Source organism: Chrysemys picta, chromosome 9 (genome assembly GCF_011386835.1).
Source record: "Chrysemys picta bellii isolate R12L10 chromosome 9, ASM1138683v2, whole genome shotgun sequence".
NCBI lineage: Eukaryota > Metazoa > Chordata > Testudines > Emydidae > Chrysemys > Chrysemys picta.
The window spans coordinates 93,235,230-93,254,163 of NC_088799.1; the positions used below are offsets into that span (position 1 = coordinate 93,235,230).

The following is an 18,934-nucleotide window of genomic DNA, read 5'->3' on the forward strand; positions in this document are numbered from 1 at the left end:
GATGGACCTATCCTCCATGAACTTATCCAAGTTGTTTTTGAACAGTTTCTACCTGTTGGGTGTAATACATGGTCAGATGGATTCCTTAACATTTATTGCATTCGACTGGGATCTGACCAATACTTTAGAATGTGTGGTTTCACATTTCTTAAATTGTATTCTAGCTTCTTAACTGATTTTTTTATTTTCATTATTTTTATTCAGTTTGGCAACTGAATTACATAAACAAGTAATGCTTACTCTTTCTACTAACCTGCACACATCATGTACAGCTAATTTAGATTCAAGCTGAAAATTAGCATTGGGAGGAACCGGCATGACACTTGTAAGGTAGCTTCAACTGATCTGTTCAATATAAGGAGCTGAAACAGTGCATCAGAAGGAAGTACAGTCACTACATTTATCTTCAAATCCAGACATTTCAGATTGTCATTTCTCTACCATATACCAGTGAAGGGTAATGATCTTGTAAAACATGCCAAAACCAAGAGGGGCAGTTTGGAATATTCTTTTTTCCTCCCAAATCGTGACTACTTGAAGCTTTTGCATTACTAGTGGCTAGATAAATGAGTGGTATCATGAGGCAGATCTCTTTTCAATGAACATAGGCTGGCAAAGCATGTTTTTAAAAAAGACCAAAACAACCCTCATTTATTATTGTTTAGTGTTTGCCCAAGAATGTTCTTGCTGAATGGCTCTACTATGTAAATACAAAATCCAGGAATGGGGTTAGTTTTGTTTAAGTTTTTATTAGCTCTTGAAAACACTAAACATTTGCTGAATAGTACAAATAAAAACTTGTACTTCCAAAACTTTGACTTGCATTATTCTCTGGACTCAGCCTTGGAAATGTCATGGCTTTTCTTTATACAGACTTTGGTAGGAACTGTTCAATACTCTAGATCAGTGGTCTCCAAAGTTTTTTATCACGCATCCCTATCAGTAAAACATTTGAGCATGCACCCCCTGCCACGCCGGCTCTACCATTTTTGCCAAAGCGCAAAAAAAAGCCACTCGGACTCCCGCCCGAACTGCTGAAGCACAAAAAAAAACCCCGCTCCTCCTGCCGTGTACCCCCAAGGATCCTCTTGCGCACCCCTGGGGTTCGCGCACCCCACTTTGGAGATTACTGCTGTAGGTGAACATGTGTTTTGGAGATTGAGTCAGTTTTGTGATGATCATTAAATATTCCAAACTTCAGCTTTCCTTGTAGTGATCAATAACTCCCAAACCGAAATGGAGGATTTTTGATGACTGGAAAGACAGTTTCTTATACCAACTTCAACTATGCAGCGCCTAGTCATTTTGAAGATCGCGAACCGTCTTTGCCTTCAATATTGTCGCACCATTAGATATATCTTCTTGCTGGACTCTGGTCTTTATTCCAATATCTGCTTAAGCAGAAAAACTGGATTGTATGCAAGGATTCGAGAAAAGGTCTTTAAGAACTGGAATGAATTTGTATATTGGACAGATGGACGAAGGCATTCTAACATCTTGTGCTAAGCAAGTATGCTTTCAAACCTTGAAACATTGAGGAGTTCCTCAAGCAAATGGCAAAGGGATATAGTTTTAAGTTGGCATAGGCTTATCCAAAGTGACCTAGCAATGTAGGGAAGCACCCATGAACTTATTTGAGTAGTCAGTTTCCTAAACTGTTTCATTATTTGTCTAATGATGCTTTTTGACTACTTGGTTAGATTATTCTTAATACTCTTCCTATAATTCTAGTTCTGTGGAACTGGTCTGTGCTGGCCTCTGCTCTTTCCCCACACTCTGATCTTGACTTTTGTTTTCTATCCATCACAGAACCCTTTTTACAGTACTTAGTTATCAGAAACATCCCTTGGTGGAAAAGCAGGGTTTGGCTGTCTGCCCAGTGAATCAGTATTTATTAAATGACAGTCTAAAAATGCCTTCAGTTCCATCTTGGAAGTTTGTAATAAAACAACTGAAAAAGGAAAGGTTTTGTTTACTGACTTCAGCTGTGTAGTTTATTTAAATCTAAATAGGAACCTAGTTACAGTATTGCAAACTGATATCTTAATGGTATACATGCTAACCTTAATGTTTAGAGAGAGGTCTGATTCATATTCTCTCTCTCTCTCTCTCTCTAAGGTCCATCTGTATGTTGTGAACTTCTTGGTAAAAGTAGAATGTGTCTCACTGCGATCTTTACTCTTATGCAGTTTAACAGACTAAGCAGATAAGAAGAAGTGAGGTTCTTACCCACGAAAGCTTATGCTCCCAGTACTTCTGTTAGTCTCAAAGGTGCCACAGGACCCTCTGTTGCTTTTTACAGATAAACTATGGGTTTCAGAGTAGCAGCCGTGTGAGTCTGTATCCGACTGTAGAAAGCTGGATAGCAAAGAAAAGATGAGAAAAAGACATTACAATCTCTCATGATCCACATGATTCCCTCACCCTTCAGAGTCCTTTACAGTTCTTTCAAGAGGTTTATAGTTAATGCGGGGTGGGAGAGGAGAGACATTAAAAGGCTCTCCTCTCCCACCACTTTAAAAACAAAACTTGACAACTTCTGTTACCTGAAAACTGAAATAGACTTTTAAGAGAGGACTTGATTCTCATTTATAACAAGGAGACTCTACAGCACTCTGACAGAGTAAAGGGGTCTTAAATGTAAATGAGAATTGGGCCCAGCGAATGTGCAGAAGGAATAATCTGCCTGATCAGCAAATCCTTAAGGGTTATAAGTAAGGAAGGCATTTCTGGATGTTAATACTTCCAACAATTGAAGAGGGCTTCTTACACTTAGAATTGTATGAAGTAATAGTAAGTTAATCTGTCAAAGGCAAATAGAATGAAACATAAGACCCATGAGGGAAGTCCCAGTACTAATTAGCAGGATGCTGACCTGTGCAGGAAATAACATTTTCAAAATCTAGTCCATTCTAATTTAGCTTACTGGCACCAAGAAATAACTAGTGATAGTACTTAGTTCACCATAATTAGTTCAAAGTTTAAACTTAAATGCTGTTATACAAATTACATAATGCCTCAGAAGTGACCCACTTAAGATAATATAGGAAGCAAGGTGACCTGCGTCTGGGCAATGCCCAAGTTGGTGGGAACAATAATTAAACCTCTGCACCTGAGGGTAGTGGAGCTCGGTGTGTCATGCAAATGTCTTGCCAGGATTATGGGAGGAACATAAGGAGTGTCAGACCTATTTGAAGATCCTTCATCTCCAAGCACCGGTGCTGATCCTCTCAGAGGAAGAGCAGGGAAAGGAACTTGACAGCATCAGTGCTACCTTCCAGAATGGAGGGACAGAAATAAAAACTGCTGTCTTCTCCCCTCTCTTCCTTCCTTCCCTCTGGGTCTGACTCTCCTGTTTAGACCAGGCAATGGCAAATCCATAACCTTGCAGATTGTGGCATATTCTTAACTCTAAATTGTCATGGGTGGAAACCAGGACAGGCTTATCCTGTGTCTGGCTGCTTCTTGTTCTCTCCCACCCAGATAAAAATTCATTTACCTTCATGAAAATATGTTTTGTTAAAGCTTGACGGTCAATTTAAGCCCTTAAGACTTGTTCATAAAAAAAAAAAAATTAGGCAAGCACTGAAGTTAAGGAAAAAACAGCATTAAGGTTGCCTGTGCAACCTTAATTCAACCCCCGTGTATCTGCACTGTGATGCAGTCTTGAAATACATGACTGCATGCTCTCCCACACAATCACTGCCTCCATCATTGTATAGAATAGGTAGTGCCCACTGAATGAGCAGCTATTCAGTATTTTATCTTCATTGACCAATGTGTGGCCCATAACTTACTCTTTCACAGAGAAAGCAAAAGGCCCTGACTTTCGGGCAACCACAATACGAAATTTCAAGTCCCTTCTCCAAGCATAGAGTTACAGGAGCTGCTTAACAAAATGCTGTTAATTTAACATAGGGAAAAACAACATTTTTCCCTAACATTATTCTAAGAAATGGATGAATAGTTCTTACTGAAATTTTCAAAAATCAGCCTGAAGCCGACACTTGGGTGTGGGCTGTAAGTTCTCACACCATGTTAAGCTTGGTGACAAAGTCGTACAGTTAAAAGCAGGAACTTATAATGGAAAATGTGGTGCAGTCTTAATCTTAGCTAGTGCTACTTGCACTGCCTGTAATGACAATATGAAAACTTCAAGTCTGTATGTGAGCCAGACTTCATTTCGAACTCAAATATTGTAACTGCAGACAGTGACACAACTCTAGTTCTCCAAAGACTACGGAAGTTCAGGACTCTTGTGTAACAGAATAATTTCTAAACTATTTCCTGCTCTTTCACAAACTCCTAAATTACAACAGGGCAGCACGTTTAAAACAAAAAAGGAAGCATTTTTTCCCACAACGTACAGTCAACCTGTGGAACTCCTTGCCAGAGAATATTGTGGAGGTCAAGTCTATAACATCTAGTTCTTTTTTGAGCCCTAAGTTCCTGGAGGATAGGTCCATCAATGGCTATTAGCCAGGGTGGACAGGGATGATGTCCCTAGCTTCTGTTTGCCAGAAGCTGGGAAATGAGTGGTGGCATGGATCACTTGGTGATTACCTGTTCTGTTCATTCCCTCTGAGGCATCTGGCATTGGCCACTGTCAGAAGACAGGATACTGGGCTAGATGGACCTTGGGTCTGACCCAGTATAGCCGTTCTTATGAGAGAACCAGGGTACAGCAGGTGTGTCTGTCCTACAGGATCTTAGCAGAGAGAATGTGTACTGAAGCTTGGTCAGAAGTGGACACTTAGAAAAGTCTCTATGCTAGAAGGTAAACTAGCTCAATGGGAAGGGGTGTCTGAAGGAATTCAGTGGTGCAGCTCTCAGAGACTTCATTGTGCATAGTTGACAGCACAATTAGAAATATTTTTGACTATTGTCAGAGTAAGGGACTGTGGACTTTCTAAACTTAAAGTCAGCTTGGAAGTCTGCCAATGAATTTCTGTGTGGGAATTGTGGCATTGATACCAGGTCTAAGCTGGAAACTTCGACATTGTTGCCAGGTCTTAACTACGAATTGTCTGAACACGTGTGGCTGCTATTTTTATCAACTTCTTTCCAGATTAAGCCTATAAAACACTTCTTTCTCTGGTATTGATCACCAGTTGATGTCCATGGGCAGGGTCTGTCTTAGTGGGAGCACTGAAATTACTGCACCTGCTAGTGAAGCCTCCAGAGGCAGGGCTCTGAGGCGGAGATCCAGGCAGGAAAATGGAGGCACAGAATCTAGATGCAAGTTCCTAAGCAGGAACTCTCCAGAAAATGGTCATGACTTAGTGGTTTATCTCCCTACACATACCCACTGTTCCTGTTAATGTTGATGTTAGAGTTGGCTCTTGTCAGTGTAGTTTGTGAGCATTAGTTTAACAAACATTATTGCTTAGACAAACTCAAAACATTTTGTTTTAAAATGACTAATAAAGCTAATCAAAATTCATGTAATGTGCCTACCCTGACACGAACCATGTGGATTAGATGCTGGTGTGAATTTTACATAGTCTTTTTTTTCAGTTGTCATGATTTAGAGAACTATCAATTAAGTGTGTGTGTGTGTATGTATATGTATATGTATATGTATATGCATGCGCGTGCTGTTCTGGCCAGTAGATAATAGACGGTATTGATATTACTATATACTTATATCTTCTATTGAATGTTCCATACTCCACATGAGAACTCTGTGGAAGTGTCATATTTTTTGAGGCTCTTCATCTATTTGTTAGTCATACAGACTAGCTCATAAGACCACAATAGAGAATGCTTCCACGTAGTCTCAACCTTAGAAACACCTTAAACTTGTATCTGATTTTGTTCTGCCTAACGTTGCAGCAACTAGTCTTCATTCAAATGGAAACAGCAAAGTGGCATTATCTGGATGTTCTTATTCAACCAACAAAAAAACTTTTAAATCAATTTGTGGTGGCTTTGAGGTTTTTTGTTTTAAAAAACAAAATTAAATTGACTTGTCAGTCTGTTCTAGCTGAGTTCATGGCCTCTGTGTATATTGTGGAAGTTGCACCTTCCTGTAGAATTGTACTAAGCCTCTAGCCCCTTTTTGTTGCAAAGATAACTTTGAAAATGGGACTGTAATGCAAACTGATGCCCTGTTGCCTTCCTGAGTCAATAACTCTGATGCATGAGCTGCCCATGTTTATATAAATCGTTTGCTCCATGTGAAACCTAAAGACGACACTTTTTAAAATGATTGACTAATTCACTACTGATAACTTTAGCATAAAGAGAGTTTATGGGCTCATACTACAACTGCAAATTGCGTCTCACTTCTCTAAGGCTATGTCTACACCAGTGTTTTTATCGGTATAACTTGTTGCTCAGGGGTTTGAGAGAACCCCTCTGAGCGATATAAGTTACACCAACAAGCAGGGGGGTGGACAGCACTATGTCGGTGGGAGATGCTGTCCCGCTCGTTGGAGGTGGTATAATGTTGACGGGAGCACCCCCATCAGTACGGAGCAGCTACATATGTGATCTTCGCATCGGTACAGCTGTGCCATGCTAGTGTAGACATGGCCTTAGTGCCCCTCCCGTTCAGCTGTCAAACTCAAGCGACTTCCTCCTCCTGACTTTCTACAATGGTTATATATTATCACTACCAGAATCTTAGTTCAGTTAAGAACTGAAAATAATAGCCCAGATTCTGTGCTGATTGTGTTTACATTCACACATTGATAAACTCAACATTTTAACTTGTAGCAGAATATCCAGTTTGCTGCCGAACTTTGATCCACCTTGCCTGGGCTATAAAGATCCTTATCGTTGCAGCGCTGTAGCTGGGTCTGCCTGCTATGACTTCATGTCCTGAAGCAGTAGTTACCTGCAGAGTAGGGAGAGGTTCAGCATGTTACTGAAGATAAAACTTTTGTGACATTTTAAGCAGAAATACAGGCTTTCATGCTAATTGTACCCTCCACAGTACCATTGATTAACAGTAGCTGTTAGGCAAGCTAAAGCTTCCACTTTTTGGCCATTTGTGTGTCTGTCTCTTGGCAGCCTGAGAAAATCAGATACATTGATTGACAAGGTGGGCGGGAAGGGGGAATGCAGTCCCACTTCTTTGCTGGCATTGTAGCTACCTTGTAAGTTTTCTAGGGCTAGTCTTTGATAGTACAGTCTACAGGTTTTACCTAATCTGCCCACAGGCTTAGATTAAAAAATAGCTTTCACAAAGGTGCAAATATTACATATGCTAACTTGGGTCAGTCGCCAGATAAAATTGTTTGACTTGTTCAGTGTACAGTTGCAGTTGGTGCTAGGAAGCTCAAGGCTCCTGAGAGGTCTGTATACATTATGAAAGGAACTCATTTCAAAGGTTTGGTTCAGAGGGCGCGTTGAGAGTATTTGAGGAGCTGACTGGTAAAGAACCTTGCTTTTATCAAGATATGCCTAAGTGGCAGTCTGTGCTAGGAAGTCACAATACAAATTCACAGCAATTGGATATATTAACTCCCTGTGATTTGAGTTCTACAGTGTTTCCTCTTCTGGGTTGAGTTAATTTGAAGGTTTAAGTTGACACTGCTAGATCTGATGCAACTTAATCAAGATACGATTGTGTATGTTTACAAATCTGAAATTCCTTGGTTTTGCATATTTTCTCAGTGAAAAGCCTTTTTAAAAACATTATTTGGGGAAAGCATGTGGCATGTCCCTTAAAAGCACAACTGTATAAAGTATCCAAAAACTAAGTTTCAGCTGTTTTTTCTTAATGTTTTTGATGCATAAATAGGCAAACTTTCTCTTTAAAGACCACATTGAATATCTATGGATTATAGAGAGAGACTTGGTTACATTAGTTTTTTTTAGTCATTATTTATAGGCAAATTCATTCTGTAGTTTAATCAACACTTCTCCTTTTTTTTGTTGCAGAGACAATTAAAAGCAGATGCCAAAAAAGCTATTGGACAGCTACAACTGCGCACGTTAAAACAGGGGGACAAGGTATCATTGACAAAATAATTTCCTTATATTCTTTTGAAATGTAATCTGACATGACGTTATCCAAGCTTTCCTCTTCTTGCTTTTGATAAAGTTGGCTGTACAAATATCCTAAAATTTTCCTGCCTTAAGTCAAGTGAATCGGAGTGCAAACTCAAATCATTTTTGAGCCCAAGCCTTCCAAAGGGCATATAACTTGCAAAACTGTAGTCTATAGCAAAATACGCTCCATTCTCTGAGATTTTGGCAGATGTAACTAATGTAATAATGTCAGTCACAGAAGGGAGTTGGCAGGGGTAACTCGAGCCAACTGCTTCGTTTTAAATGGTGTGCTTTGATTTTTAGTTGCGCCAAATGCTCCTGATCTTTGGGCATTAGTGCATACAACTAAATTTTATTTATTTATTTATTTAAAGTTTCAGAAGTCATTCTTCAGTGGAACTGAGAGCATCTACACTACACCACAGTGAGCACTATGGGGTGGGGGGTTCAAATTCTAGAGCACACCAAAGTGTTGCACTTTAACTGCCCTGCATGGACACTGCTGGAGCGAACTAAAAGGTACCTCAAGTCGCATTAATTTAGTCCTGTTTAAACCTAGTCCTCTTTCAAACAGAACTATGTTAATGCAAATACTGGACACTAGAAGTGCAACACTTCAGAGCACTCTGCAATTCACACTCCTGTAGTCTCACTGCATTGCAGTGTAGCCGTACCCTTACTTCCTTTTGGCTTTTCTAAGGTTTTAAACACCCGTCCACTGATTAAACAAGATATTTTGCTGTTGATTAAGTCATGGGTTTGCTTTTTAATGCTTCAGATTAAATGTCAAACCTACTGGGTTGGTAATTCATTATATACATTTGTATTTGAGAGCGGCTCTAGCTTATTCTGGCTAGAACACTTTTATCTTGAGATTAATTTCCAGAATAAATCTGTATGCAACTCTTAATCATGAATCTGTCTCAGGATAACTAATGACTTATACTCTTCATTTAGGAAATTGGTCCTGATGGCGATAGCTGTGCAGTGTGCATTGAAGTATACAAACCAAATGATGTAGTGCGTATTTTAACTTGCAAGTAGGTTATCTTCTGCTAAATTGCGATGTATATTTTAAATGCTAAAGTGTACTTCCCAAAACCTTTGTTAAAAGACAGTAAAGGATGCAACAGGGTCTAATCTTACGATAGCTGTTGCCCCATCAAAATAGCCTTAAAGCTCCCTGTCAGGTTTTCAGATAAACATTAGAAATTGTGGAAATACGCAATAAAGGTTGCTTATTGCCATGTAATAACTTTCAGTGAAGATGATGATTTCTTAAGGTTGAAGAAGTTTACCACATAGCTTGTGTGAAGGATTTCTAGCCTTTTTAACATCAAATTGGCATAACACTTCTATGCTAGTGTATAAAACTGTATGATCCCAAACTCTTAGGTCTTATGGCTTGACTCCTTTTCAGAGGTTCTGACCACCACTAGTTTCATTGGAATTTGGAGTTACTTGGCACCTCTGAAAACCAGGCTGTCAAAGTATAAATGAACAAGGCTTTTTGCTGAGATTTATGGTGCCTCATGGGCAGCACTTTTGAGTGTAGTCTGTATTTGCAATGTATTTTTCTTCTGCAAGTTTATCATTAAAAGTAGTTATGGGATAGCTGCCACTTCCTCCACTCTCTTAAGATAAGGTGATGACCAAACTAAAATTATCAATATTTTCTGCAGAGATCTTATCAGTATCTTCTTTCATCTCCCCTGCATATCCTAGTCTTCTTTTCCCTACAGAAGCTCAGTGTTGAAAAGCTAGTATTTTCTTTGGCTTTATTATGCCTGTTGGTATTTCACAACACCACTTCAGTGTGCGCTACTTACATTCTCTATCATTAAGACTGATTTATAACTATCCCCTGTCTTCCCTTCTCATAACTTGCCTAAACCTCTCATTTTGGGAAGGGTTGGCCAAAATAGTTCAGCTCTTTGAGTTAAAGCTAAAATTAGTGTTCTAATAACTAAACCAGTTGAATCTGGAAGCTTTCCTGGGTTTGTACAGCTCTTGATCTACAAGTTAAAGTAAAGTTTGAAGAAAATCTGAATTCAACACTGGCATCCTGAACTTGGTCCACTTTAGCAATTGAACTTTGGAACAAGAGGAGCATTTAGCCTGATCTGGAAGCATAATTCTTGTGTAAGAAGCATGCAAAAAAAAGCATTCATCCAATGTTTAGGCTGAGAAATAAGTTCTGAAGGTAGGACAAATCCAAAGTTATGGTTGATCTCTCATCAACAATAGGAAGAGAGCCACATTGAAGAGACGGCGTTATGTAACTGTCAAATACATTATCTAATACAAGCTGGAATCTTTATATATAATCTTACATAAGTGAGTATTTGTGTAAGCACGCTATGCCCTACTACCATGCAATAGGAGCTCTACATTAAGCCTTGATGACCCCAAGAAGTTGACAAAAGCAATTATCAACAGATCTCCCTGGTCCAGTGCAGGCACAGTGTAACTGTTAGCAAAAGTAAGCACGTCTCAGGAACACTTAACATTTTCGTTAGTACTGAAGTATGTTAGCAGTTAAATAGCTTTCAGCAGCAGTCCAAAGCAGTCTTGCTGACAGTGGTATTTAACAATGGATCAACTTCCCAGAGTAAAAAGGCATCTAGTCAGGGTTTTAGACATATCTAAGTTGATAGCTTGAAAAGTCAGCTACCCTCTTCTACAAGACCGTGTCCATAAGCAAGCTTGGATATATCTACTCAAGCACCTTATGATTGCTCTCTAGAGACTGTCCCTTTTCCTTACTTAGTTCCACTCCAGACTGAAGGTTGAAAGGACAAGTAATTTAATCACTTATAGCTAGACAACAGTTAATATGAAATCGTACATATATTTTTATCTCCCCATTCCCCCTCTCCTAACCCAGATCCATCATCAATTCAGTATGCATGTGGTAGGCACTTGCATGCATGCCTGTGTATTAGTCATGCTACATGTAGTGTACTACAGTAGAACCTCAGTTATGAACCCCCCGGGGATGGAGATTGTTCATAACTCTGAACAAAACGCTATGGTAATTCTTTGAAAAGTTTACAACTAAACATTGACTTAATACAGCTTTGAAATTTTACTATGCAGAAGAGAAATGCTGCTTTTAACAATCTTAATTTAAATCAAACAAATACAAGCAGTTTCCTTACTTTGTCAAATCTTTTCTTAAAAATCTTTCCCTTTTATTTTTTAGTAGTTTACGTTTAATACAGTACTGTACTTTTTTTCTCTGTTGCTGCCTGATTGCGTACTTCTGGTTCTAAATGAGGTGTGGTTGACCGGTCAGTTCATGACTGAGGTTCTACTGTATGTAGTCCTTGTGTATACACCCACTTTATGTACTTGTATGTCTGTGCAGCCATGTGTACTCACAGTAAGCACATAGGGATGCAGTCTTCCTCATCAGGATGAGGGCATGATATTATCTGAGGTTTTTTAGATTTCACAGAAACAAGTGGGGGGGGAGGGAGTTATGTCTTTGAGTGAAAAATATGTTTCTCTTAAATCTAGGAGTGAAGTATAGACTTCGTTGTTAACTTGGCTTATATAAATTCAAGGTTTATCCACTTGGGGCAATTAGTGCTCACACACAAGCTTTAAGAAAGGGTGTGATACAGGTGACCTGCTGACTTGCTCTAGTAAGGTGTGTTTTTGTTTTTGTTCTTAAACAGAGAAACTAACGAAAGCACCAGACATGGCAATTACAGGCTCAAACAGTTATAGATTAGTCATAAGCAACAACTGGTTCAAATAACTACTTATGTAACTTGAAGCAACACAAGGCATGTGTGATCCTCTCATGTCTTGGAAGAGTTAATTTTGTCCTTAACTAGTCTTAATATCTGTTAATATGTAAGCATTCCTTTTCCAGACCTCCGGGAAACAAACTTCAAAAGGCTTATTTTGAACTTGAATAAACAGAACCACAAGTTATTCTACAGTGATTGATGGAGCTGTTTAACTATTTTGGACACACACTCTACTTAGACTTTACTGAAAACTATGTTGTCTGTTAGCTCTCTTGTAACACTCCATGAATTTCTCCTCTTTATAGTCTAGGTCTTATCCATCCAATACCACAGTATCTCTTCATAGTTGCACCTTAAAAATATAAAGGCTCCTAAACTTTCTAAGGATGTTACTGTTCAAAATGAGAATATCACCTTTAAATCTTCCCTTACCTGTAGTTGGTGTAACTAAAGTAAGCAGCGACAAATGTAAAACTGTCTTAAACGTTTGCAGTGTATTACTGGGGGACTAAAAGTCTACGGTATTGAACAGATGCTATGAGAGCTATTGGGATATTCAGTAATGTTGGGTTGACTAAAATATTTAGCTCTATGATGACCAAAGAGTGTTAAGAATGAAATAGTGATGGTTAACTTTTTTCCTACCAGCCATCTCTTCCACAAGACTTGTATTGATCCCTGGTTGTTAGAACACAGGACGTGTCCTATGTGCAAATTGGACATACTCAAAGCTTTGGGAATTGAGGTAAGTTAGCATGCTTTCCTGGTGACAAATGACTTAAGAAATGTTAAAGTGCTAGTGTGATGAATCAACTGAGTTGTTGTTGTTTTAAGCTACTCCTAGAATGTAGAGAATAAGCTCTGAGACTTTGAATGTCTCCTATAGTAAGATATTACCGTGTGACACTTGAAACAGTAAAGAAGACTAATGTCTTGGTGAAAACTGCTGCTGACTTGGCATGGTTTAGTAGCTGCTCATTGGCTATTTCAAATGTTTTGTGACATGCTCTGTTGTAGATTAAAGTAACAGAAAAGAGTTAGTAGCTGCTTTTAACTGCAAACCTATTTGGGTGGGGCTGATAGCAGGCCAGGCTAGCAGATGTGTGCATTTGAGAGTTCCAAGTCTTATTGCAATAAATTAGTTGTTAGTGGGGTTGGCCTGCATTTTTTGGCAGATTCAGGTAATTAACACTTCCTCCATTCCACCACCCCTGCAGCTATTTAATTAAATCCCCAGGAGTCTTTAGATGACAAGAAGGCTGGCAGAGATCACTCTCCTCCCTTCAGCAGATGGCTTCTAATAACATACTTTTAAGGAGCTTGTGTTTATCAGAGACGGTCAGTTTATTATTAAGCACCTCTGACCCAGAGAAGTGCCAGAGTGAGACACTGTTGAGAAATCAACTGTACTATATTGTGTGTTTTTGGAGGAAGGGGGAATGGAAGTGCAGAGAACAGGGGTACACAAGGTAACAAGTATCTGAACCTCTTCCAGTTTGCGTCACTAGATCGTGTCAGTTTAGCTTTCTCCTCTGCTGGGTGTGTAAAATATATTTAACTTGTCCTGTAGCAGCACCTTGAGAACTAGGCCTAGCACCAGGGTTTGCGGCACTGGCCCTGAAAGGGACCCCAGTGGAAGGCTGCTTTTTCAAGCTGATAGTTGCTTAGCCCATGAGCCTATGTTCCACAGTTTCACTGTGCGCTACTCAGGAGGGTTGCTACAAGAAGGCAGCAGGCATGTTGCTCCACTTGTCCTGTAGACACAAGGTCTAATATGACAGCTGTGTTGGGCAGGTTACGGCTTCATAGATAAAGTGGACAATTAGAGTTGCATTTGACTTTACAAAGGTGGATATAGAAGATGGAGCAGAGTCTTTCCAGACCACGGTGTCCAATGAAGCATCGAATAGAGCTTCACTTAATGAAGAGGATAATCGTAGTGAGACTGCATCATCTGGCTATGCTTCAGTGCAAGGCACAGATGAGCCGACTCTAGAACATGCATCTTCAGAGCGTAAGTATTCAGTGATCCCTGTCTGTCAGTTTGTTATACAAATTCCATTAGCCCCTCGTTGCACGTTCTCATACTGCAGGACAACTTCAATTTTGTTTTGGTATGGCTATTTAAATCGCCCCTACGCAGAAGCAGAGTGCATTCCGGCCAGTCAAATTCTAGTGAAGGCTAGTAGTCAAAGGTTATTGTTGTCTAGTAAAAAATCTTCCTAGAAAAAGAAGCCTGATAGGAATATAGGTCTTATGTGAGTATTGAAGAAGGCCCTTAACCAGTAAAACAAAAGGTAGGACTCCATTCTTGAGGTGGAAGTTGAAGTTAAGGGAAACACCAGTGGATTCAACTTTAACTTCTGCTTAGATCCATGCCCAAGGTGCCATCTCACCAAAGTCAGCTGGCCAGTATAATGGCAGCGCTGGAAGTTCGTGTAAGGGAAATCCATCTGCTCCCCTTCCTGAATTCTCTGTGCAGCAAAGGTTAAGAAACCATGCACTGAGTAGGATCCGAAATACTAGATGGGTATTAACACTGGGAAGGAGCTTGACAAGTTTTAGTAATAACATTAGAACTGAGAATATATAATTTATATGAAAATCTGTTCATGGCCACAAAGTTTAATGGTGTTTGGTTAAGCCCAGGACTCTTATGAAGAAGAAAATCTTAATTTACCATTGGTGTCAATCAGGTTTCCTGCTTTCTAACATTTGTGCTGCATTAAGAGAGCTAAGAGAAACTAGTCTTTTCTGATCCTATTGAGGAACAAGGTCAAATAATGTATGTTTAACTAGTAAACTATGAATTCCAAGGATCCAAAGGAATTTCTTAGATTGGCCCACGTCTCACTGCCCTTGTAACATTTCCATGTCAAATATATAGTTTCTTCAGTATCCCTAGATGAATCTACATTCTTGAAATTTTGCACTAGTTAGGGAAGACTTACGAAGAGTTAGTGTAATACAGGCAAGTCGCATTTTAGGCACATTTAACATGAGCAAATTCAGCTTTGCGCGGTCGGCAAAAACGGGGGGGGGGGGGAAGAAAAACAACAATATAAAAACTGCATCTGTAGTGCGGGCGATTCTGCCCGCCGTTGAACTCAATGAGTGTTTCACTATACACGGTTTTCGCTTTGCGCGCTAACCGCGGAACGGGACCCCCGCGTATGATGAGACTTGCCTGTACTCTAAATGATGCAGTGCTGTCTGATGAATAGAAATGGTAAATATCGTACTGAATTTTAGATTTCCCAACTTGAATAGAAAACAAAAAACGTGACTTTATAAATCTTTCAAAGGATATTTATAGTCTCTTCTACAAATTAATAACATACTTTCTCCTTACAGAAATAAACTGTCTTTAAACTAGAAAAGATATAGAAAATGTAGCGAAATTGCTCTGTACTTGTATCCTTTATGTGATTTGTAAGTTTAATCTTCCTATTAAATTCAACTTCCCAAATGGCTCAGTATTTTTGCTGTTGCTTTATCTGGGCTCTTCCCACCTGAAAAACTAATTTTTTTTTCCAGTGGTCTCCAGAGTAATGTTGAAAAAGGCAACAAACAGAAAGCTTTTTTGCAGGTGTAATAGGAACTGGTTCAAATGAATAATTAGAAACCGAAACAATGGGAAAGCATGGTATTTGCTGCCACCTGTTGGGTGTCTTGCCCTGGAAAATGCAGGTAGAATTGTTCAGACAAGAGCTAGTGTGCTCTGCTCAAAGTAGATAAGTGGATCTTTTCTTTTATTCCAAATTCTTGAAGGCTACATTTTTACATCCTGCACAGCCAAACATTTGCCACTTCCGTGTATTTACATAAATGATTGAAATAGCTTAACTCTTACTTTCTTCTTGCCACTTAATATTTATTTGCATTTCCCCCCAGCTCTTTTATGCATTTATATTCCCTTTCTTTTGTTTTAAGTTTTAGTGTATTCTAGCTAGCGTGTGGCTACAATACCTGCTACTTTTTGTTAAGCTTTTCTTATCCAGGATCTACCACACAACTATAACCTGGCACTCTCCCCCATGTTGGGTGTACTCAATGAGATGTTAACACAAAAGTAGTTGGTATTCTCCTTTATTCCCAAAGGTGCCAACGGTGAGGTAGTGGGGAGAGGGCAAACTGCAACCCAGAAGGGTCTGGACTTCATGTAGGGGTACAGAGCAACATTTCAGTTGCAACATGTTAGCGCATGGCAAGTAGGTGTGTGTATAGAGAGCGTGATGCTCCAGAGAGGAAAAGTTAGTATATAGTTTAGGATAATTAAGTGAACCAAAAGCTATTTATTAATTGCTTTTTTCTTTTGTTTCATCCTAAAAGATGACAATCTGCATCTCGTAAACAATGAGTCCCAGTCTCCAGCAGTGGAGGTCCTTCCTCACCTTGACAACCCAAGCTTTGAAGCAGATGAAACACGCGTTCAAGAAATCAAATCCTAAAAATCTGTCAAGCAATGTGGAATCTGAACCCTTTGTAGCAAACTGCCAATTGTGGTCGTTATGTACGTCAAACAGTATAACAAATGAACTACTCTGTAGCAGCAATGTTGCATTGGAAATATTGGGATGAAATGAAATTTTTTTAATAGATCACAATTACATGGCTTGAAAACTTAACCTTCTTCTAATTTAAACCTTTTTATCTTCCGTATGGAATTTAGTGCAAGTATTCTTCAGATAAAACTCTCAAAGGAACGTATGAAGAAAACCATCTGATTTTAACATTGAACCAAACCTTCCTAACCCAGCCAGTCTTGTGCAGCGACATTTCCATTCAGCCTGTGAAAACACGCTGCTTTTTTTAAATATTGTACTAAGCGGATTCTCCTGTAGTAGCTGTCTCTGTTGGGAATTGTTTGATTTGGAGCTCATAGATTTAATATAAAGATCAATTTTGATCTGGTTGTAATAGAAATCTATCTGGACTTAATTGTTTTATGTAAAGCAATGATCATGTTAACTGTCACTGCACCAAATTAATAGGACAGAATTACAAACTAAATACTTATCAACCTTCCCCTGCCCCACAAATATTTTTGTGGAATATTAAACCTATTTCAGATGAGGTAAAGGTTCTAATCCATCATATAATGCAACATATATTCGTAAACCTATTTGAAGGGTTTTAAATAACAGGTCAAGTCTGACTTGCACAATATTGTAAAGGGAACAATTCCAGAAGTGCTGTTTGTTTGTTTTTGTTTGTTTTAAATACCCTATTCACTTTCTCAAACTTATAACTTGTGAATTAGTGGACTGTTAAATGGAGTCTGAAGGCTATCCTATGGCTCAGGGGTTGTATAAATAGCTGCAACACCAGCAATGTTTGCTAGTCCACACTTTGTGGGAGTCTGAAATGCTGAAGACTGTCAACTGAGGGTGAAGGTCTACAAACACTGAATAGAACATGGTACGGCAACAGGTTGTAAAGAGTGCTACTGAATATTGGGGGGGGGGGGGGGGGAGAGGTTGCATAGTTTAGCAAACTGGATAAAATTGCAATGACTCAACTGATATCCTGTAAATGAAGCTATAAATTATTGCTGATAGTTTTCTAATATTTGGGAAGAGTGGAACACAAGGGTGCCTTAGTACAAAGTCTAGAGCCTCATCCACCAAAGTTAACTAAGTACATCTATAATGCACTTTATTTTTATTTTGTGTCTTTATTCTTTATTCTGTGGTTTTGTTCCTAATACTAATGCTAACAGAATTTAGTCTAAAGAACAGCAATAATGTACTACTGTTGAATCTCTTGGGAGAAAACAATGCATTTTCTTACTTCTGTGTAGTATGATTAAAAATGTTGTAAATATTTCATGATTTGTACCGAATTTCTTTGAATATGAAAATGTAAATAAAACTATATTCAAATGGCCCGTCTGATACTTGTGTATGTTTGTACATAACCACTTTTATTACTAAATTCTTCTGGGTGGACCTTAACCAGATATTTCAATGTTTCTCATTCCTTTTTCCATCCACAATCCCAAAACTGTTTGGTTTTTTCCCCCCTCATGTCCATATCTAAGAAGAATGGTGTTTCAAAGACCAAAAAAATTACTAAATATGAGTTAGATAGTAATACACATAATAGGTAGTATGCAACACCCATAACATAATAGGTAAAACTATTTTGACACGTTTACTGTTTGTACTGAAGTAGTGCTGAGGGCCTAAACCCATTATAAACCATGCTACAAGTACAGGAAATGATAGTCTCTGCCCCAAACAGCTTCCAATTGAAGAGACAAACCACAACAGGTGTGTGGAACAAGCTGGAAGTGTTCGGGGTGGAGAAAGGGGGTGGAGGTATGATATATTGCATAGGTTACCTGAATATCTAATTCATAGGCTATCTGTAACAATTCTCACAACAGCCTAGCAGATGTCTGTTTTCTGTATGCACCACAGCAGCGGAATTTTAAGAAGGGAGTTAATGGAGAATGAAGTAGCTTTAAAGATTTTTGACAAGCTTGCCTACAGAAGGGGTGGCATGGGAGAAAGAGGCAATCAAAGCTGGTATTTCAAGAGCAAAAACAAAGGTTGATGGGATAACCTAAAAAGGGGTCGGTAAAGCTCTAACTCCAGTTGTAGATGATATGCAAATGTAGCAGCTATTTTTAAGAACTGGTATGTTAACTTGGCGATTTGCACCCTTCATCAATATGTTTTAAATTGATATTGCACACCTTGAAATACAGTGGCAGAAGTATTACAAAATTCCATGTGGTTGTTCAATGGTACATATAATTTTAAGAACTATTGTACCTTTTTTTAAATAATTGAAAGTAGTAAGATGATAAACACACATCCAGTCAGTGTACATGTCCATTAAGTAACTTTTGCAAGAATTACTAGATAATCTGCAAGCTCTAGAACAATGGTTCTCAAACATTTTTTTTCGCGGACCACTTGAAAATTGCTGAGCGTCTCTGCAGACTACTTAATCTTTCCAAATGTTTGTACTGTTCGCTACAAACTATTGTAAAGTGCTTTGGATAAAAATGCTATATATGAAAAAAATTATTCTACAAATAAAAGCACACAACTCATAGTTTAAGATCAGTAGTCTTACCTTTCTAATGCGATGGATGTGCCCTCTCCCCTACCGCTGCAGCCCCCGAGTTGGGGCTGGGAAGGGGGGGGGTGTCTCTCCTG

General features: G+C 38.9%; 1 protein-coding gene across 3 annotated transcripts in view; it reads left to right on the plus strand.

The window, feature by feature from the left end:
• The window catches only part of RNF128 (ring finger protein 128), a 70,754-nt gene extending 53,102 nt beyond the window's left edge, over positions 1-17,652 (plus strand). For all 3 annotated transcript variants that reach the window (XM_065556704.1, XM_005298977.5, XM_024106000.3), the window contains 5 exons: positions 7,891-7,962; positions 8,959-9,041; positions 12,411-12,507; positions 13,611-13,776; positions 16,095-17,652. In XM_065556704.1, coding sequence (XP_065412776.1) covers positions 7,891-7,962; positions 8,959-9,041; positions 12,411-12,507; positions 13,611-13,776; positions 16,095-16,213 — 537 coding nt within the window. In that variant the 3' untranslated portion in view covers positions 16,214-17,652. The remainder of the gene's footprint in view (positions 1-7,890; positions 7,963-8,958; positions 9,042-12,410; positions 12,508-13,610; positions 13,777-16,094) is intronic.
• The last annotated feature ends 1,282 nt before the right edge of the window (positions 17,653-18,934 follow it).